Below are 23,428 nucleotides of genomic sequence, written 5' to 3'. Positions count from 1 at the left end.
GCCACTATCGTGGCAATCCCGAAACCTGGCAAGCCCCCTGAGGAATGCAGCTCCTACCGGCCGATATCCCTCCTCAATGCCGAAAGCAAAATCTTGGCGAAATTATTGGCCAACAGGCTGCTGCCCCACCTTGGACACCTCATTCATCCAGATCAATCGGGATTTATGCCGCACCGGAGTACAGCAATGAACCTCAGGCGCCTGCATGGTGTTATGGCGAGGGCTCCACTGTTGACAGGCGACGCTGCAATCCTCTCATTGGACGCCAGGATGGCGTTTGACTTGGTAGAGTGGCGGTACCTCTTTGCAGTCCTACAACACATGGGCTTCGGCCCAAAATTCATAGCATGGATTAGGCTACTGTATAAGAATCCTGTGGCGCGAGTCACGGCGAATGGCCACACCTCAAGAATCATTTCGTTAGCAAGGGGCACGAGACAGGGTTGCCCACTCTCACCGCTTCTATTCGCCCTGGTACTGGAGCCCTTGGCAACTATCATTAGGACCACTCAGCTACTGCGGGGCATACAATGGGGAGATGGCTGGGAGGACAGAGTGTCATTATATGCTGATGACATGTTAATATACCTAACAGACCCGGCGGAGGGTATTCCGGTATTATTGACACTGTGTGAGAGACAGGGGACTGCCTCCGGCTACAGGATCAATTGGAGGAAATCAGTGCTCTACATGCTGCATGGAACCCCGCCACGCCTGGGGATGGACTGCCCTTTGCTGGTGGAGGCCGTCTCCTTTAGATACTTAGGGATTCAGATCACACGAGACCACGTGACCTTTCAGGATATGAATCTCAGACCGCTACTCGACAGACTGAAAGCGGATGTGCGCCACTGGAAGACACTCCCGCTAACGTTGTTGGGCAGAGCGGCGCTTTTCAAGATGATGGCGCTGCCCCGGTTCCTTTATGTTTTGGAAAATACGGCGGCGTTGGTCCCGCCTTCCTTCTTTAGACAAATAGCAGGGCAGCTGTCGGGCCTGTTGTGGGGAGTTCGACCGGCGAGGGTCGCGCAGGTGAAAATGGTTAGAGACTGGTACAGTGGGGGGATTGCGCTCCCCAACCTGGAACTGTACTATTGGGCGGCGCACCTCAAGGTGATCAACCAATGGGTGCACGCACCGCAGGAGGACCCGGCGTATTTGGCAGACAGAAGGCAGCTTGGCACTAACACACTTTTAGCCCCGCTTTATCACAAAGGCCTGATGATGAAACTGATCGGCCCGACTAAGCACACTGTAACATTATGGCATAAAGCCCAATCTCATTTGAAATGGGGGGGGGGGTGATCACGCAACTTACACCCTTGTGGGATTCTAAGTCACTGGGACACCTACGACGCTATAAAGGTTTCGACCGGTGGGATGATATCGGGATCTCCACGGTGGGTGATATGTGGACCGGGGAGGGGGTGGTTCCATTTGATACACTGAGGGAGCAATATGAGTTGAGTACTACTGAAACATACCGCTACCTACAGATTAGACACGCATTGCTGGCTGTACTGACACCGGGCACTAAGGTCCCGGAATCGGCTCCTTTAGAGGACCGATTACTCACCGACTACATGGAAGCCAGCGCTACCTCCCTTACATATCGCAAATTAGTCAACAACCTGCCTGACCCATTGCAAAAATTGAAAGAAAAATGGGAAGATGATATTGGTGACCTAGATGAGGCAAGCTGGAATGCCGCACTGGCGTCGCCTAGAGAAGCGGGAATTTCGGCAAAATTCCGATTGGTACAATTCAAGATACTGCACAGAGTATACTACACACGAACTACCCTACACAAGCTCCAGAGGACAGATCACCCGTACTGTTTAAGAGGCTGTGGGGAAGAGGGAACACTGTTTCATACCCTGTGGTCCTGTCCAATCATAGTAGACTACTGGAGGCGAGTGACGCGCACGGTCGCACAGACTCTACAGCTCCCGATTACTCTTGACCCCAGAATGTGCCTGTTAAATGTATGGGACACGACCAACCTGACACTATATGGGCGCCAGTGGGTAATTATTGGTATGGTGCTAGCAAAGCGGGATATAGCGCAAAAATAGGGGGGCGTCTGCGGCGCCAACATTGGCACAATGGAGCAGAAATATGGACATGCTCATGATGATGGAGCGGGCGGTGTATCAGCAGAGGGCTAATCCACGTAAATGGAATAAAATATGGTTGCCATGGAACGTGTACAGGGGGGAGCCTTGTGACCCGCTACCGGAGGAAGAAGATATAGATAGTTCAGAGGAGGAAGACGATATGGAATGAGGGTGAGAGGCGAGAGTAGTGAGGGGGCGTGGGTACAGGCTACCTTAAGACTTCCCGTGCCCTCCTGGCAGGGCCGATGGTTGGAATACCGGTGGGTTGTATAATTCTGTCCGCTGTGCTAACACAACTGCGAAAAATGATGCTTCTTCTGCATGCCTCTGACACTCCAATCTATAAACCTGAATGTTGACTGTTATGTAATTAAAGAAAATGTTGCGATTCTGATGGGATGTGGCTGAATGTTGACGCCGCACCTATTATTGCCTGAAATTGCCGCATGTCATAACCTGTTGCAACAATAAAAACAAATAAAAAAAAAAAAAAAGGGCTGTTGGTGCTCGCTTCAGCATGTCATACTTGAAAGGTGGTCCAGCTTTCAAAACTGATTTTCCAACTTGTGCATTGCTCGCCCTCCTAAATGTAAGAGCATGGGGCATCGTCTAGCGTTATCAATGTCTATAATCACAAAGTAAGTCTCCAATGCTCTATCTAGTCTCTCCACTTTGATGCCTGTGCCGAGGAAGGGCCGTTAACCAGGAATGGCTCTACTGGGGATATCATGTGCCCCTTCCTGCACAAAAACAATCATCCTTGCAAGACAGGCACCCTTGCAACATGACGCAAGGGTGCCTGCACTGGTGTCTGGCAGCCAATTGTGCACCAGTGCAGGGGAAAGCCCATGGGTGCTTTGTATTATTGTTAATACGACGCAGCCCTGTGCTTTTAAAATGATGCAACTCTGCACAGAAAAATTACTTGCGTTGCCGTGCTGCGTAATTGTTTTGAAAATGAGGCCATGAGTCGGAAAATGGGATTAAGTATGGATTTATTACGAATTCAAAGTCCGACAGTCTCAGGAATATATTGTAAAAGTACCGAATAACTACTGGCTGACTGAGTCTGATAACATTTAGTCTCATCAACATGAAGCATACAAGAAATCCAATTATAGCAATGAAAAATATAAGGAAAATAATGGGATGATCTGTATATCATTTGTGGTGCTATTGCCTGTTATGCATGATGAAAATCTAAATCTCCTAATCTAAATCTACTCTAAATAGTACTGAATGAGGAAACCCTAATTAGATCCATTAAAAGAGAAAAGTGTCAGCATAGTAGAACGTCTGTAGAAGTTCTCTAAAGGAAAGAAAAATTGTGCAGCATGAAGCCACACCAGAGGTGTTGCAAAGAGGTCTGTAACTCTCAAAGTCTAAAGGGAATCTAAATCTAGCTGAAATGTGATCTCCAATTAAATCCCCCCAAAAGAACCTTCGAGAAATCACTATCCCGTGCCTCATAATGTTCCACCTTCACATAGTAAAACTTGGCAACTACATTTGGAAATCCTTTCCTATGGTCCACACATCAGAACGTCCTTAGATTCCTCCCATCTCACAACTCCCTACAAATAGTAGTCCTCCCTTCGTCCATGAAGGCTTCTGGTCCTTGCCAAAAGATACTCTTTTTGAGCCTCACTGTCTCTGTTGCATAATGTGCCTTTTTCTATTCATAAGATCACACAAGTGCACCTGCAGAGGAGAGAAAATCATTACATGCAGAGCAAACATTCACATTGAAGGTTAAACATTAAGAAGTCCAAAAGCTTAGGGCCCTTGGCCAACGTAACGTGGCAAGCATCTAAATACATGTTTAAATACATGATTATTGTTAGTACAATATAGATGCAGAGTAGTATTCAAATGAATACATGATTATATATGTTTTAACACAATTATTCAAACCACACAAATGCAGATATATATACAGGAACTGCAATTCGATGTTAATGTAATGAAAACATTAGCTATGCGCACGGTACTGTTAGTGCACCACATCACATTAATAATATTACATCACATGATACATGAAGCCATCGTGACTGCTTCTGTCGGATTCATCATTGACACATATTTTGTGCTTTGTATTTTTCGAGCAGGTGTTCATAAGCAGGATGTCTGCTGGCGTGGTTTAAATCCTTATCTGTATACAATCACCCAAGCTGATAATGCTCTTCTGTGCCGTTGATTTACTCTGTACAAATACTATGCCTATGCAACCTAACAATACATAATCCCTACTAACTCCTGTATTAATCCCACCAGCCATGTGTTTGAGCTCACTCCCCGGACTAATGATTACGACCAACCGCTAATACTTTAGTCCACCATAAAAAACTGAAATGACTGCATGGAATGGTTTGCTTTGAGCGCACAAGTCTAATCCCAATAACAAACAGTAACCAATAACACTGAACTAACCATCAACCTTGAGGCCCGGAGCAGCATGCTGTGCGACTTAAAGCACTTTGATGCCTCATCAGGGGTAGTAAGCATTATATAAATGCAATTACAATTACTGCTCAACAATAAATACAAACACAAAACTCTGGACCTCCTTAGAAAACAAGATCATGAAGTTGAGAAAAAATCTCCAACCTGCTGAAAAAAATGGTATTTCTCTGACTCAGAGGAACTGGACAATCTCTGCTGAGGCATTTTCGATGATAGCTCATCCTTCATCAGCCCAGTTCAACTTCTTAGGGTTAAATGTCCTTAATTCAGAAAAGGAGATCGTCAATATCTGGGACCCTGGAATAAAAAAATGCATAAAAAAAATAAATGAAGACTTGGTTATGCATTTCATAAACAATTGCAACGGGTTGTAAATTACTACTCCAGAGAGTATGGCAGAAGCAAGCATGGCTAAACCGGGCGTGCCTCAACAATGCGGTCCCAATAATGAATGCGTCTTAACCACGTATTTCTTTACCACGCATGCCTTTAACATGCAATTTCATGGTAAAGACATGATTGGTAAAGGAATGCATGGTTAAGACACATTCACCCTAAAACTGCCCCAGACCTGAAAACAGTTCCCCCCCACTCTGAGCCCTAAAACCCATCCCCACATCTTTAAAACTACCCCGACCCCAGTCCCCCGCCCTGAGACATAAAGCTGCCCTAGAACTGAAAACTGTCCCCTGTACTGAGCCCAAATGTTGGCCCTTGTGTCTTAAAAACAACCCCGACCTCAGCCCCATCCACAGCCCTAACTCTCGGCCCCCCAGCTCTATAAACTACTCTGACCCCAGCTCCCCCGCCCTGAGCCCTAAAAACTGACCCCCAAGCCTGAAAACTACCCCCCTGCGGTGAGTCCTAAAACCAAGCCCCCAGGTCTAAAAACAACCCGACCCCCCAAGTCCTAAAACCTGCCAAGTCCTAAAAACTACCCCCACACACCCCAGCTCCACTTACCAGACTGGAGATTCCTCTCCCGATCCTTCCTGTTACTCTCCCGCCCATCCTCATATCTACAGCGTGTTCAACTTAACCACCCATATGCGTGGTTAAGGCTTATGCATGGTTAAAGGATATGCATGGTTAAGGCAAGCATGAGTCCGCATGCGGGGAAATGGCACGTGTGGCTGAGCCCGTGTTGTAAAGGCTATTGCCCCAGATATTAATTTTCTGGAATTGCACTTTCACAGTTTTGCCCACTATAAGGAAATACTAGTGGGGTAAATAAAGAAGGGATAATTATAGAGGACTAAACGATACACAGCCAGTGTTATATATTTTGCCTTCCATGTAGTAGTTAAACAAATATTTCCTGGGTTAAAAATTATCACTGTGTAGGCAAAATACAGTTAGGCAAAAAAACTATTTCAGTGGGTCAGGGGTAGGGCTACAGAACAAAACACTCACTGAATTTTTACAGACAAAAATGTCCCACTTCTGTGGGTGCCCATGAATCTCAGTAACAGCTTAGAGCGGACCTTAGATTGGATGGAACATTGAACCAATACTCTGTAGTATACATTCTTGAATAATTATAATTCCCCTTTTTTACTGCATGAAGTTTCAACTAATTACAGTCTGTAAAATTGAGGCCACCCTTTTATGATCCATATCCCTATTCTCTGAGGCTGGTTCAACATCTGCAATGCCCACCATCAGCTTCTTTGGACCCAAGCCACATGTAGGTTGTATCAGTGCTTTCGATCTAAAGACCATCTCCCTTCACCTCAACTCCAAGATCGAAACAGTATGATTTGTCGCCTAATAGGCAGAGACAACATTAGATGTCAAGATGTCTGTTGATGTCACAGACCGGCTGGACAACAAGATTTCCTACTTCAAGACCGTGTTAACTAGTGTTTTCACAATAAAATAATGTGGATGAAAAAAAGGAGAGGTTTGTGGAGATCCTTCTGCTCAAAGACTTTTTTAGATACACAGGTGGAAAGTAGGACCTCATGGTCTTGCCGCGCTTGAAGCAGAACTAACACCATCGAGCTACATTTCACTGGTTGTGTTGTCTATTCCATCAGACCTAGAACCACAACTTCACAGTCCTGCCACCATGCTTGAAGCATAGCTACATGATCAAACCCGATTTATTCTCATGCGGTGTCTGTTTCACCAGCCTTAGAGCCACACCTCCATGATGGTCTTCATGGTTCCACTGCACTCGAAGCAGAGCTCACACCATCAAGGTCCTTTTCACCTGATGTAATGTCTGTTATAGGGCTAGCAGGCCAGCAAAGTATCCTTTGAAAAGGAAGGAAGGCAAAATAATGTTCATTGATGTTTTTGAACCAACTCATGCACCAAAATCAATGAGCATTCAACACCTTACAGAATTTTAAAATATGGATACATTCGTTTTATCTCACCCGCAAGACTATTATAGAGGGTAACCCAACACCGGAAACAATGATTCTTGCAACGGCAAGAGGGAGGCTGTTCAATCAGAACTGTGAACCTCCTGCCTCAGGCCATTAAGGAGCCGTAGACTGGTCCAAACTTTGCACAAAGTAAGCTGTGCATGAGGAGCTGTGGGTGCTTTGGTCTTATTCACCAGCTGTAATAGTCATGTTGTTGAACAAGTACCCAACATTGATTATAGACCGCAAGAGAGTTATTTTTGACGCATGGTTTTGAGCTCGCAGAAGAACATATACGGATGTAACATTGGAGAATGGAAGGCCAGCAGAGAGTAGTTTATGCAAGTTCCAAATGTACAGTACCCTCAGAAAGTGTTGTGGAGGTTTTCAATTAACATAGAAACAGGAGCAAATGTCAGTAGGTGAACCCTGCCCATAGACTGGACCTCTGAGACCTGTTGCCCCCAAAACACCCAAAATGTGACTCTTTGGAACAAAAACATGGCACACCTTAAAGAACCACCTGAGCACATGAACTGCTCTACACCCAGACTGGGAAAATCAACTGTACCATAAACACCTGTTATAAACAATTATAGTAAATCATATATTATTATCAACCCCTCTTAATAGGGTTAATATGAAGCCATACATGTGGCGGGCAGAGCCAAGCCCCTAGCAAGATCAGGGCTCGGTGAAAGTGCTCCACAGAACCCTGCCTATTTGTTCCTTATCCATGGCTTTCTTTTTCAACTGGCCTCTCTGGCCCCTTACAAGGATGTTGGCGAGACACCCCCGGTATCTCAGGGAGACGCCATCAAAGGCAGCATGGCACTAGGTACACAGCCAACATGGCGCTCCTGACCGAGTGCATCTGGGCATGGCAGCCTTGTTAGAGGGCCTTTTCTGCCATCACCTTAGGGACCACATGGTGGTGCCCAGTGCTCGTGGATGCTGGTGCTGCCGGGAGGTGTGCCTCCGCTCCCAGTAAGCTGCCTGAGAGTAGAGATACTTACCTCCAATGTACTTGCTGTCTCACACTTGTATACTTCCTCCAGCAAGGACCCCCTGCTTCCATTACCGGACTTTGCACGGCAGTCATCTTAGATTGGGCCTGACGTCCTCTGATGCGGCAATCAAGCAATGAGGATGACACCAGCATCCCACTTCAATTATATCTTTGGAATGATCCCACCCACTCTCCTGCTCTATCTGCTCCATAAAGTTGGTACACTCATTAAGAAATAAGTATGGGATGGTCAGAAACCATGGCTCAAACTTAGTAAGCTGCATGCTGATACGGGAGCGGCAGTTCTCGGCTTATATGATTTGTTGCTCTACTATAAGGCATATCATTTGGCATTACTGGCCTACTTTTATTCCAAGGACTTGGAAGGTCCAGACTGAATGCCTCCTCCTGAAAGGCTCAGGTATAAATGATGCACGTTAAAATGACCCCTCACCGGTGCAGGGAAAGAAAGCCTCATTCTGATGCATTCAACTCATACCTGGGAGCCTAAATATTGATTATTGAAGGTACACTTCTACATACATGACAAAGCCCCTCTCTGGAACAATAAATGTCTTCAAAATCTAAAGGTGACCACCTTTGTGGATGGACTGGTAAGACTGCGGCATTCATACAATGGACCAGCTCTGGTGTGCAGACGGCCTAAAGCCCATTACTGACTTGCGGGAGGAATTCTAGCTAGACGCGAGGCAACAATGGGAATACCAACTACTGCATCATTGTCAACCCAATGCCAAATTACCCCACATTACCCCACTGCCAGAATCAGCAATCCATGACTTCCTGCAAACATGGAGCTCCTTCACGGAAGTTGTCTGTGGAGCCCCTCTTTACAAATATTCTGGTGACATGTCCTAAATCCAATAAACTCTTTTGGTGCCCTTGATCTACAACCCTCAATAACACTGATCTTCCTTCATGACACGCTGAAGGTAGCAGACCTTGACAACCATAGAAAGCAGTGGATAGACTCAACACTAGTGGTGGCTACAATGACTATCCTGTGCCACTAGAGGCAGCGGGCTGGCCCCTCTCATGCGGAATGGATGCAGGACATGGCAGAGGCATCCTCACATGAACAAATCATGTACCATCTCTTGAACCCAGACCTCTATATTTGACCGAATCTTTTCTTTTTTTGTTGTAGGGGGAGCTCCCACTTTTCAACTTTACTTTTTTGTTGATTCCATGGCCGCGTTTCTACTATTCTTTGCCGCAGTCCTTTCTTCTATGCCCTCAGCCTCCTTTCTCCCATCCCCTTTGATTTTTTCAAATATCATAGCTTACAGGTCACAAGTTGTAGGCCGGAAGTGATCCAAGTGTTCTCTTCCTTGATTGCTACTCTGTACGCTAGATTCTGTTGCTCCACCCACTTGTCCAGGTCATTCTGCTCTGTGTGAGGATCAGCTTATGTACTGTATTTTTTATTTATTCATTGTGCTTTCTATGATTGCTGTCTATGCTCGTTTGCCTACAATCAGCTTATAGACCGGGTATGGAGTTATAGTATACCAAATAAGGAAATATTACAAAAACAGAGAAATCATACATGCATGTGGTTACACCGACCTGCAGGGATCCAGAAATAAAGAAGCAGCCTTGCACGCTAGCGTCTGCAAGCTGAGTGTGAGAGGACCATATGATTTGACGCTTGGGGGACATTGGGGTTGGCCGATTAACTTCCCTTTAATAGACTTTACATGAAGCTGCTTACTGATTCAAAACAAAAATTACACCGTATCTCTGAGATTCCTAGTGCACAGATATGTGGTGCGTTTCTGGGCAATTTTCAGTTTGCGCCTCAATTCCTACAGCAGGGTACAACTGGATTTAGGCTCCACCATCATAGCAATCAGTCTGCATTAGGAGGTAGAAGGAAAATTAGCTAAAAACCAAAAAGGCAACAATTGCATTTAGTTATCTGTTAAAGAGACAAGTTATCTATCATCCTTCCCAGAAACAGTAAATTACTGGTGCAAGCCAATGGGCATCTATGTTCCATATGCCATAAGATCCTGCATCTCACCAGAACTCCCGAGGCGACTCCGGGAGCAACGCTGCTTTTAAAATTACTTGGACACTAGTCTACTAGTTCTTAGCCCGCCTACCTGCTTCGCTGTTTGGCGCTACGGAGCCAGCGCTTCTGCTCTTCCTGGCTGCTCCTGTCCTGCTCGCTGACCCAGACCGCCACCGCTGATCGCCCCCTCCCTGCTGACTCTTGGAGTGGGACGGGCGGCTCCACCATCTTGGGCGGGTCTGGGCTCGGCGCTGCAGTTCTTTGGCCCCTCCCCCCTTGCCACACCCCCGGACTCTTTCCCTCATGTGTCGCTACTTAATGGTTACCCAGTCCCGGCCGCGTAGCGGACGCGCGCAGCGGGCGCGACGAAGGCGCGCCGAAGTTGCGCCTAAGTTAAGCCCGTCTGCGCCCGTCCGCGACAGGCCGGGACCAGGGGCCACACCCCCTGCCCTTTCTTTAGCTTATACCTCCGCACAACTCCTAGCTTTCAATGCTGTTTCCCCACTTTCACCCCCACTCTTGCGCCACCTTGACACACTTGGTATTCTCGTCCCTCCTTCCCCTCACTTGACTCCGCTTCTTTCTAGCCCCAATAGCACTTCCCCCCTAGCTACTGATCCCCCCTCTGCCTCCTTTTCCTCCTCCCTCTCTGCCTCTGCCGCTGCCGCCGCTTCTGCCATACTGCTTAACACCCGCTCAGCGGCCAAACATCAGACGGCTCTCTTTAATCTTCTTACCTCCGACTCCCCAGATTTCCTTTTTTTGACCGAAACTTGGTTCACCGCTGACTCCCTTCCCGACCTCTTAGCCATTCTTCCCGACTCCTATTATGCCCTCCGGGCTGATCGTCCGGACGGCAAGGTGGGGGGAGGGGTGGCGATGATCATTCGGTCAACCCTTAAATTTCAACTTCTTAATTACCCCCCTATTTCTAATGTGGACTACCTAGTGGCCCGCTCTCTCAATCTACCTGTCCCCCTCACTGTTGTCCTTGTGTACCGTCCTCCTCAATCTATGCCCTCTTTTGTAGCCTCCATTCAGGACCTTATGGCCACCCTTGTGGTCAATAATTCTTCCGTCCTATTGCTCGGCGACTTTAATTATTGGCCGGGCGACCCCAGGGAAGACCTTCCCTCGAAAGATTTCTCAGGCACTCTCCAATGCCTAAATTTCACTTCTCATATCTCAGTTCCCACTCATGTCCAGGGTCACATCTTGGACCAAATCTGGTCCTCTCGCCCTATTGTTTCACCCCCTCTTGTTTCCCCTTGCGTCTGGTCGGATCATTTTTCCATCTCTTTTGCCATCCTCTTGGGAGTGGTTGACAAGCCTCCCCTCCCTAAGAACATCTCAGCCCGCAATTGGAATCGAACGGACCTTGACTCTCTCTCGCTCACTTTGGCTTCATCTGTCCCTACCCTCACCAATCTTTCTCTTGATTCTCAGGTCAATGCCATTGGCACATGGCTTTCCTCCTCCTGCGACCTTGTCGCTCCGCTTAAAAAGATCAAGGCGATGCGTCCTCATGACGCGCACAAATGGTTCTCTCCAGAACTTAAAACTCTTAAACTCGACCTAAGGCGGTCGGAACGCCACTGGAGACGGAACTATTGCCCCTTGTTGCGCGCCAAATACAAATCACTCCTTGCTGAATATAAAAATGCGATCCTGGCGGCAAAAACCGCCTATTTCTCTGAGAGAGTAGCTCTCGCGAATAACAAATCCCGTGAAATCTTCTCTCTGGTCTACAATCTTGCCACCTCTGATCGCTCCACCCCCAGTCCGGTTCCCTCACAGTCCCTCTGTTCTTCACTTAACGATTTTTTTATTGATAAGATCGTTAAGATCAAAGCTAACATTCCCACACTGCCACAACCCCGCCCCACCTGTCTTCCCATCTATCCTCCCTTCTCTTTCTCCTCTTTCCCTCCTCTTTCTACTGAACTATTTCTAAATCTACTGATCAAAATCAAGTCCGGTTCCCCCTTGGATTGCGCGCCAGCACGCATCCTTAAAACCCTCTTCACCACTTGCTCTGGACCTCCTCTTGCCCTCCTTAACTCCTCTCTGGCTCTTGGATCTGTCCCCTCCTCTTTCAAATCTGCCATAGTCCTTCCGATTTTAAAGAAAACTGGTTTAGATCCCTCTCTTCCCTCCAATTTCCGTCCCATCTCTCTCCTTCCCTACCTGGGCAAGATCCTCGAGGCTCATGTCACTTCTTGCCTCTCCTCTTACATTGAGGAGAACAGCCTCCTTGCATCCCATCAGGCAGGATTTCGCCCGGGCCACTCCACGGAGATGGTGGTCCTCGCAGTCTTGGATGAGCTTAAGGGGAAGGCTGACTCCAATCTCCCCCAGGCTCTGGTCCTTCTCGATTTGTCCGCTGCGTTTGACACGGTCGACCATGCCATCCTTCTCGACCGTGTCAGCGCAGCGGGCATTCGGGGCGTGGCCTTTTCCTGGCTGGCGTCCTTCCTTCAGGATAGGTCCCAGGCAGTTCATCTCTCCGGTTTTTCCGCTCCTCCCCGTCCTGTCACTTGTGGAGTTCCCCAAGGCTCTTCTCTCTCCCCTCTCCTCTTCAATCTCTATATTCACCCCCTCATCACTTCTCTTCTTGAGCTGGGGGTCTCTGTGTATAACTACGCAGATGACCTTCAGCTCGTCTTCGATCTTTCTTCCTCCCCTGACTCTCTTCCCAAGTTCTGTTCCACTTTAGTTTTCATTTCTGACTGGATGTGCGCTAACCAACTGAAGCTCAATCCAGATAAAACCGAACTTGTTCTCACCGGTGGCTCTTCTAACCCCTGGACTCCCGCACATTGGCCCCTCTCTTTTGGTCCCCCCCCTGTTCCCTCTTCTTCTGTCCGCACTCTTGGCATCAAAGTCAGTCATGACTTATCCATGCACAGTCAGATCAGCTCGGTTGTGTCCTCCTGCTTTCTTTCTCTCCGTTTAATCCGGAAAATCTCCCGCTTCTTCTCCTCTGATGCTCTCAAATCCATAGTCATGGCCCTCGTCATCTCTCGCCTTGACTACGGGAATGGCTTGTATGTGGGCATACCTGCTTACGAATCTCGCCGCCTACAGGCCATTCAAAACCAAGCCGCTCGTCTCATTCTCTCCCTCCCCAAATCCTCTCATATCACCCCGGCTCTTAAATCACTTCACTGGCTCCCTGTTCGTCTCAGATCCTTTTTCAAACTGGCCTGTCTAGCATTCTTGGCTCACTCTCGCTCCGCACCCCTGTTCATCAACTCTCTTGTCTCTTCCCATGCCCCTGTCCGCACCCTCCGTTCTTCCTCTCTCTCTCTTCTTCACACCCCTCGTTTCCGCAAATCCAGAACCGGGGGAACCCGATTCTCAGTCCTTGCCCCCCAGTTTTGGAATAGCCTTCCTCTCTCTATTCGCTCCATTCCCATCTACTCCCACTTTCGCAAAGCCCTTAAAACCTTCCTCTTCCTTCAGGCATTTCCCTCTTAAATCTTTCCTGGGTCCCCTCTGCCGAGTTTCTGATCAGGTCCCCAGCGCCAGGAAGCCGCTTGGCCATCGCGCGCTTTATTAAATATTTTATTCATTCATTCATTCATTCAACGTTCTATGCACATTTGGTAAGTAGTGTAAGAAAACAATTGATAATCTTTTGGACAACGACAGGTAGGTTTTTATAAAATGCACTTGCTGTCGAAGGGAGATAGTTTAATCAATGCACATTTCAGAATCAAAGCCTGCTCTGCTTTGGTGTTCATGATGGTCTTACATACTGACATGAAGAGCTCACTAAAGGTGCTTCACCTCGAAGTAAAATGTTCAATCAGTTCTTTCAATTCCTCTTCTCTTTGGCATGAAATGTGTGTATAATCTCCTTATCACTCGGATGCTATGCAGTCCTCTGCTCTTGGACCTACAGCTACACACAAGGTGACGCAAGGACAACACAAAGGCTTCAGTAAGATCTACATAGATACGCATGGGAAATTTGAGCCGCCTTGTGTGGCTTTATAAAGAATGCAACACCACACAGCAGCTTGAACTGCGTTACATTTAATTTCAAGCTGGGAGGCATTCCATGGGTGGAGCATGGGTGTTCCTGTGCACCCACCCATAGATTTGATGCAATCTCAGACCTACTAAGGTTTGTAAACACGTGATAGCATCAAACTGGTACACCTTCAAGAGCATGGCATAACGAGTACTAACATCTTCTTTTCGAATATATGATTTTTCAACGATTTCAAGTTCCACGCATGGCATAACCACGCGAATTTTACATCGCAAGTGGCTTTACCACGCTGGAATTTACAACGAAGGATTGTACCACGTCTTACCTGCACGTCTTTCTCCAGCAGCCCTTACTTCCATCTACCATGGAAACAAGCGTCAAAACACGTCTTCCAAAATAAATAAAGGACTTCTTTTTTGACGTACACTGCACGTCTTTGGGGGAGGCTCTTTCCTTTTACTTCATTAATAACACAGAGCGTTTTTTTTTTAAAATCTAACTCGCTCCTTAATTGTTGTTATTTTTTGGGGGGGAGACCCCCCCAGCCCCCCTAGCCCCCCTCCCAACCCTCCCCCAGCCCCCCCAGCACGACTGGACGGAATACCACGTCTCCCCCCAACCCACGCTGAACGTACTTTCGTGGTATAGACGGTCGTGGAAGGCACCCACGTTGAAAAAACGTTTGCGTGGTAAGTGTACAGTGGTAAACGTTATGCGTGGGGATGCCTTCGTAGTAAATGATGTTTCCCCTTCTTTTCTCTTTGTTATTTCCTGTTTCTTGCTTTCTGCATCACAGACAGAAAGAGGAACATTCCTCCTTGGATCATTTTTGGGAAGGAGGGTGCATCTTCTTAGTTGAGGAAGGTGAAACTTCTTTTGTGCAGGAAAGTGCACCTTCCTGCACAAAAACAATCATGCCCCATAATGCAGGTGCACGAGTGCCTGCATTGGCGCTAGCCAGCACAAAAGTGCACCAGCACAAGGAGAAAGCAGAAATGTTAATATCTTTTTTATTATGTAGCTTTTCTGCTCTGCAAAACAAGTACCCTTGCTGTGCTATGTTGCATGAAAAAATAGTAAACATGGCCCTCAGTGTCATGCAGCTCAGTGCGACTCCCCTAGGTTCAACAATGGGGTTCCTATTTGTTATTTCATCTGTTTGCAGTTTGCTAACACTCACTGCTGAATCAATGGCAAGCTTCGTGAAAACATTCTGACTCTCTCCTTCAATGATTACTATACAGAACTGTGTGGAATAGGACAGTCAATCCTACCCAGAACCACAGTACTGTTTTCGTAAACTTTTATTCTGATCCAGTTAGCATGCCTGGTTCTTGAAAAGGGCAAAATGCTGAAAGACGCCTGCTGCACTCTTGCATTGCGTAAAGGATTGAACATTTAGTTATAGTATACCACCAATGTAAATGCAGCTGAGTTGATTTTAGTAATCTATAATCCAAGATGTCAAATTACTGAGTTCTTGTAGCATCTGGATAACCCGCAGGAGTTTAATGAATTTACAACAGGTAGCCAATGCTCCCAGTGAGACCCTGAGGAAGGGTCATACGGGACTGAAACACGTGTTGCCATGGGATGTTTGTGCATTCTACGTGTGACTCAAAATGTTTGCTTTCCGGAGTTTTTAAAAATATTTTGTGAATAAAGAGAGCAGTTCTACTGCATCTGGTGTGACGTAGAATTCTTTGGCAGGCATAACATTCTGCCGCGTGAGCAGTGAGCATGCAGAGCCAAGAGACTTTGGATCTTATTTTGTTGGCGGTCAACGGCATCCGCTGTTCTTCGCCAGCACCAAGGAAAGGGAACTACATCCCTTGTATTTTAGTCGGGGAGGCGAGGAGTGCTGAGGTTTCTTGGAAGCATTTTTCTTATCCTTTTTAGGTGTAAGTGCCAGGGTTCACTATATATAAAAAAAGAAAAAAAACGTTATCTCTTCTTCACTACACAAGGTTTGAACAGTCTCCTCCCATCCCTTGACCTCCTGAACATGGCTGCTCGTCAGCACTTTCCTGTTGTCACTGGTTCCTCTCCAGCATGTCCACAGCATGCAGATGGAATCAGGGGAAAGGGTGGGACTTCCTGTACAATTTAAACTTCACAAAACTGGATGCATTTTTCATGCATATGGCATTACAACTGTCCACTGGCGCCAGTGCCACCCCCAGCACATAAACTAGTTATTTTATTATAGCTGTAACTGGTTTTGCCAAGATACTGTATTACAAGCCCTGTCATTTAATAAGCCCTTTAATGGGCTGTAATGAGATAAAGTGATCTTAGACGTCATCCAGTCTGCTTGGCTAAAGTCCTTCATTCCTCTGCCTTTGTGCTGCCCTTGTCTGGAGCTATTCTGCGAATATTGATCACATACTTTAGATTCTGAATCAGCCCCTTAAGTCCTGCACAGTTTTTTTTAAACATTCTTTATTGAGTTTTTCAATTACAATGAAAAGACACAGCTATACACAAAGTCTAATCAAATATCATAAAAGCAGCCAAAAGGTTAAATGTACAGAGAGCAGAAAATGCTAGATTCCTAGCTTTATACCCCGATGTCCTATAAAATGCATTTAACGTCGAAAAAACAAACACTGGCAAAGGAATAGGTCTGACTTTGGCAAGCTGGTGCATCGGTTAATATGTTTTATTTTATACTGCAAATAAATTCCATCAAAATGAATAGAAAAAGAGAACACTTGTACCCAACTGAACGTAGATATCTTACCCTTGCAATCAAATATTTTAAATTAAAAATATTTACTAATGTGGTTGTGTTACTAGTGATTTAAAAAAAAATACAAACCTTTTAGCTGTGCATTTTACTATTAATGTTCTTGAAGGAGAAAGGAATAAATCACTGCCCAACAGACCATTCACACCACTGTCAACAACACTGTTATAGCACCATTTAAACACTTTATGCCAGCAACTTTAAAAAGGAGATGGAAAATAAATCCTCATCTTACTGCGTATCCGAAGTGCAGTCAAAATAAATAACTAATATTTAAAGTTAATAGAAATAAAATACAGACACATTGAACCAGATTTGACACAGAAAAGAAAGGAACTATTTTCTGCTGGATGTCAACAATGTGTACAGGATTTATGTAGTCACTCAAAGTGTAGGGTGCCAGTGTGAAAATGGGACTGATGAACTATCCTATACTGTTTGTTGTTGTAGGTGAAGCAAAATGTAAATAACAATTAAAAACCAGTGGATGAAGCCCACTGACCAAAATTCTCTGTATGTATATTATTTTGTATGGATTTTTTTGAAAATGAATAGTTTTTGAGACAGTTAAAGCTTTTCTCCTAAAGTGAAACAATGTATTATTCAACATGTGTGGATCTGTACATCAAGCTTTATAGGAAAGCTATGTTTGTAAAAGGTAGATTTATAAAGGTATTTTCTGGGTGCATCATATTTAGGTCTGGTTTGATTGAAAGTGATCAACTCAAAAAGAGCTTTAAGGAGTGCCAAGAGTGGAGCTTTGGCTCCACCCACATGTTTGTGGGCAGGCGTACATGTTTTGATTGGGCAGACATTGTGTGCTTCCACTGAAAAGTGCTTACACTCCAAGAGCGGTAATAATTTGTGTATCAAGTTATGTTAACCCAAGCTCTTTATCAAGTTGAGTATTGTATTACAACTGAGCTTGAACTTTGGGTCAAAAACATGACACTGAAATGGTGTATGTCTCCTAGAAAATTCGATAATTATGGTATTTTTCTCTTCTTTGGCAACAGCACAAATGGCAGAAGGGCAGTCAAGAGGAATACATGGCTATTTTGTAATCCCCGCCACCTCTTCCTTCTCTTTCATCAACTTCAGCAACACCGTAACATGGCTCTCGTTGATAGACTGTTTTTTTCCTAGTTTTAAAATATATTGCCTAGAGAGAATGTTTAAGCGCCCCAAAAGTTAATTTAATTATTATTTTTTAATGTATAGTTTCATTTTTAAAAATTACCCTACTATTATATATAATTTAAGTTGACATTTTTTTATATTAAATGTAATTACCTGAATTCTAAAAACCCTTTACAGACCCTTGTTGCTACTATTTCTTGCTACCCCTTAACAATACTTCTGCTGGTACCGTAAAAACCCATACCACTCTATAACACTACCCTTCCCAGGACATAATAAAACATTAATACCCCTTAATTCTACCCTACTTTGAACACTCAAAATTCCCTACTACACTGTAATGTCACCCTTTCCATGACCCTACAAACTCCTTACTACCCCTTAACGCTCACTCAGCTACTCTACCTGCTGAGAGCAGGGAGAGCCTATGGGTGCAATAATTAAAATAATTGGGACCCCAAATACTCAATCCCTCGGTAATTCCTCATTTCTAAGGTGACCATCAGGGTCCCACATGTGTACCCAGTTTCTTCTACCACCACCTCCCTCTCTGCAGTTATCAATGCCCCAAGAATAGGGAACTCTGGGGAGGAGTTTCTGGTGATATCAGAGACATTGTTAAAAGGCTCTTAGTGGTGTTTAGCAACATGGAAATGATTATCTCTTTAGAGAGTTAGAAGAACATTTTAGAGCATCAGTGGAAGCCCTTTCAGGTCTATATTCCTCTGTTTACCTACACTGGATTTGCGCCGCATTGCAATCTGTAAGAAATGAGCACTGCCCCTCTAATGAAGTGAATTACAGAATGTCGGATGTTTTTCTATTACACCACAATTGGATAATACCTTTATCACAACCATTTTTCATGATATTGTCTAAAATGTTGTAGTACAAGCCTTGTTTCTCTCTCCTTTTCTCCAATTATTGGTGTAGCACCAGCTTTTTGCTTGTGCCCTTGTACTAACAGGCTCAGAACACATTAATTTTATCGTATTGTTTACAGCTTCCCACACATTCCAAATGACCCTGAAAACAGTATTTCCTCGAACGGCAAAATACACCAAATATTTGTGCATGGCTATTCTACATTTTTCATTATAAGGGTTTATCTATTTAAGGTAAACATCCCTTCTTAGGTCTGGCATGACAGCACAGATATCTGGATGACATAATGTTAGCAATTCATTTAAACATGCACAGAGAGGTCAACAATTTGCTTCAACTAGGAGGAGTATTACTCTCTGACCTCAAGCTATCAGCTAGTGATGAATCATTTTGCCTTTCAGGAAATGCTTGCATTTGAATGCACAAATGATTACTCTAAATCTTAAAAATAAACCCAACCACGCTGTTTGTCACATTCAGTTATTTTTCTCCTACGTGCATTCTGTACAGAAAGCAATATGTTTGCTCCTTTTTTTCAACATTGGCAAAGCCAGTAGGGCAGGCTTTACTGTGATAAACAATATTCCTGCATACTACACATGACAACAGCATTTGTGAATGCCTTTGTTTACATTTGTTGGTATATTAGTTGGTATATTAAAAACAGACGCACTGACTTTGCCAATGCTTGTTTAATGATATTTGGTATTCTTCTACACAGTTACAGGACACATATAACACTCCTAGATCATTGTTGACGTCAATGTAATAAACTAAAAGAGGGTGTGTATAATATTTTGCAATGCTCTTTTATAAAGTCTAAACTATGTCTACACATAATTGTTTTTGAACTTATTGGTATGCCCCCTAAGGCTTCTTTTGTTTTATCGACCCTTGATTGCATCAAATCTTGCTAACCTCAATACTAGAACTGAGAGGGAGACAGACCATGGGATATATGGGATATATTTTTCTCCCCAAACATGGAAAACAATATGAGCCAAGACTGGGTCAACTACTTGTTTAGCAAATATTGAGCAAATCCTCATTTCCCGCTCCTGTTACCTTAAAGACATTTAAAAATTGTCTGTTGGGAGAAGATAACATTTATTTTTCATATTAATCTTTCACTTTTATTACATAGTTTTGGTAGTTTAATTGGTGCTAGAAAGAAACTTATTATGAAATACTATTGAACTGTCTAAGCATGGGTATGTCTTAAAACAGGACACTTCTTCTTGATGAGTTTACAAAATCTTTGTTGTCTGAAGATGCCATGGTCTTTTTGTTGTCCCAAATTAGTTAATAATCACTTCATAACTTTCTGGTTTCAATCGCGAGATGAGAGTATGTTCACAGCATGTACATCTATAAAAGGGTCAAGACAAAAATCCACTGATATCAATAATTAATTTATTTCTCAAGCTTTTTCTACATATTACCCAAAGAGGCTCAAGTAAGGTATCACTAATTACAAAGCACACCTTCAGCATGCATTGCTTGAGACAGGGACGTAACGTTTATGGAAATCAAATAACATCAGTTGCAAGGGACATATTTTCATTTTATATTTATTGTTTCCTGTTGATATTCAAGCTGGCCTCTGTAACCCACAACAATTACTTAATAGTGAATGTTCTATATTTTCCAAAAGATGTTTTTTTACATTTCAGCAGCAGATTTGATAAGTTGGCCTTTAGTAGGTGACTCTGGGGCATATTATCAAGGGATTTATCTCCGCTTTATTGGCTTTAAAAGCCAAGAAAGCGGAGATAAAATTATCTCCCTATTACCTAGCTGTCGCTAACACCAGTTAGCGACAGCTAGTAGGAGATAGCGACCATCTTGGGCCCCGCTTTGCATGTCAGAGAAATTTATCACTAATGACATGCAAAGTGGGCGTGCCAAGATGTTAGCGACTGGAAACAGTCGCTAACATCGCTATCTCCTATTACCAACTTTTGGAGATATTCGCGCTAAGCGCGAATATCTCCAAAAGCTAACACCTGCCCTGAGCAGTTCTTAGCCATGTTATCCAATGGGAGGTGGATAACATGGCTAAGAGCATTCACTTGGTAATACATGAATATCGCTGACTTTACAGCGATATTCATGCATTTCGGCCGATTTTTATCGTTTCTGAGATAAACCTTGCTAATAGCAAGGTTTATCTGCGATAAAAATCGTCGAATCTCGGCGGTAAATTGTTCTTGCTAACCAAGCAATAGCGATAATTATCGCTATTGCTTGGTAATATGCCCCTCTGTTACTTCAAGGACAGCAGTGCAAAAGAGTGTAAGAGATATTCAAACTTCACTGCAGCAACCTACACAGTTTTGTTGAAGTTTATAAAAGGCAACTAACTACAACTTGCTTGTAATACTAGACGCAATTCTTAAATAGCAGACCCTAGTTTAAGGTACATGTAAATTGTTCATCATTAAAAGACACAATAGGACGAGTTCTTGGGCGTATACTTAGGAAAAATATTAGATGTGGGCAGGGAGAATAACGCATTAAAACTATTTACATCACAATGCATGACTATATGATTACAATAACAACGCATTCAGTCTATTTACATCACAATGCATGATTATATGATTACAATATCAACGCATTCAGTCTATTTACATTATACAGTATAGACGTTGAAATATCCTTAAGGAGCAGTGGTTGAACATTCGACTTAGTGACATTCAGCCTATATGTGCAAAGAAGACTCTAGATTGGAGGGATCTTTGAGTGGAATTTATTTCTCCATAAATATACATAACTGAGTAATTCTTGAACTGAGCACAATGCAAAACATGGTTTGTTATATGTATGTATTGGATTGATATAGGAATATATGCCAAAGAACTAATGAGTGTGGAGGCCCTTTGTGAAGCGGCCCCATTGTCTCATTTTTTAAGTTCCCTTTCACTCTTCTTGCATTGCCCATCTCATAATTTATCTCTTTACCTTTCTCTATTCTTCTCTTGTCTTACATGTTGTATAATAAGACCATGTGTTTAATTTGTAATCAGCATTGCACAGATCTACTTGCTATAAGGTTCCAGGTGTTTTCAGATCCCACCTCAACTGTGCATTCTCTATCTTTCAGGTCTTGCCCACTAAACTATAACATCTACAGACTATTATATTCTATTATTGCAATAGAGGCAGTAACTAGCAATTGAATGAAAAATACTTGTATTTCCCCAAACAAATGGTGGAACGTTCTGTAATATCTATATGTAAGAAAGAGTCACCGCTTGTTCTCCTCAGAAGTTAAGTCAATTTGAACACATTTCAAACCTCTTAAATCAATTCATATCCAAAGACAAAATCTCGAATGGAGTTCTAAATCCTCCATGAAACTGAACGAAGGTTCTCATATGCTGCTGGGGTGCACCTACTCCAATACAATGAATTCTACATGTCTCTAAAGTGTGTACTGTGGTTACGTGTCAGGTATTCTAATCCTCTCTTAGCCCTGCTTGATCATCATCTTCCTTCTGTGTTTCTCTTTTATTCAGACTCCTAAAAGACGTTCCCGACCGCTGCACCGCAGGCATTGATGCTGCCACGCAGATCCGCGGAGAAACATTCTTCTTCAAAGGTGTGTCTATACAGGGTGTAATTATGTCAGCTAATTTTTAGTTTATGCACAATTATTTTAATTGCACCATAAGTCTCCACTTACCAAGCACAGTGAAGTTACCAAATACAGGTTTGTGCTAGGCAAGGGCTGTGTGCGGGCACAAGACTAAATAGCTCAATGCTAGGCAAGGTCATGCATGTGAGTTACCCTCATATACGTCTCCACTCCACTGTGGGAGGGGATTGTAAGGGTGGATGAGTGTGCGTGAGCAAGAGACGGTGAGACGTTTTGATGAAGCAATCATGGAGGATGAATTGGAGCCACTCCAGGAGGCACACGCTGTTCGAGTGTGGCTGGAGTTTATGGCGATTTAGTGGATGAGGGGGGTTAAGCAAAACAAGCCATTGTAACATAGAAATGTAAGTTATTTGATTCATATTTACGATACATTTATTTATTTATTTGAAAAGTTTTATATAGCGCTGCAAGACCCGGAGGTAGCAGAGCGCTTTACATGAGCATTAAGATTCCAGGCGGTACAGTAGATTCAGCGGGATCAGAAAATATACAGACATTACACATTAAAAACACTTCTTAAATAAGCAAATAGGCTAACTGTTATGGCCCTGAGAAGAACGAGAATGACACGGCAGATGGTTAGCACAGAAATAATAAGGCAAGGGAGCTAAAGAAGGGTCCTTTACCCGGGACAAGGCTTTCATTTATGCAGTTAAAAGGGATAGGGCTGATCATATATCCATTGTCCAAAACATGCAGCACAGCTCACATTAGAAAAGGGGGAAAGGGAGAAATTCGGGCTGTTAGGTGAGGAAGCGAAGACAGAATCGAGTGAAATAGGGTGGGAGGGAGCAAAAGAGAGGAGAAGGGAGCAACGAGTTTAGGGGAGATTGAGGAAGAGCTAGAGGTAAGGGTTAAAAAGAGGGAGGGTAGCATTCGAGTGGAGAGAAAGTCTAGGAGAGAGAGAGGGGAAGAGTTGGACAGGGGAATAAATGACGGGGGATGAATACAGGGTTGAATGCAGCGATTACGGACCCCAGTATTTGGA

At 44.1% G+C, this 23,428-nt stretch overlaps 1 protein-coding gene across 1 annotated transcript in view; it reads left to right on the top strand.

The window, feature by feature from the left end:
* Window positions 1-23,428, top strand: part of LOC144789783 (matrix metalloproteinase-17-like) — a 184,089-nt gene that overhangs the window by 104,893 nt on the left and 55,768 nt on the right. Inside the window, exon 7 of the mRNA XM_078665354.1 lies at window positions 22,298-22,380. Coding sequence (XP_078521480.1) covers window positions 22,298-22,380 — 83 coding nt within the window. The remainder of the gene's footprint in view (window positions 1-22,297; window positions 22,381-23,428) is intronic.

The sequence above is a fragment of the Lissotriton helveticus genome, chromosome 1_1 (assembly GCF_964261635.1).
Source record: "Lissotriton helveticus chromosome 1_1, aLisHel1.1, whole genome shotgun sequence".
NCBI classification, from domain to species: Eukaryota; Metazoa; Chordata; class Amphibia; order Caudata; family Salamandridae; genus Lissotriton; species Lissotriton helveticus.
This window is presented reverse-complemented; position numbering and strand designations above follow the sequence as displayed.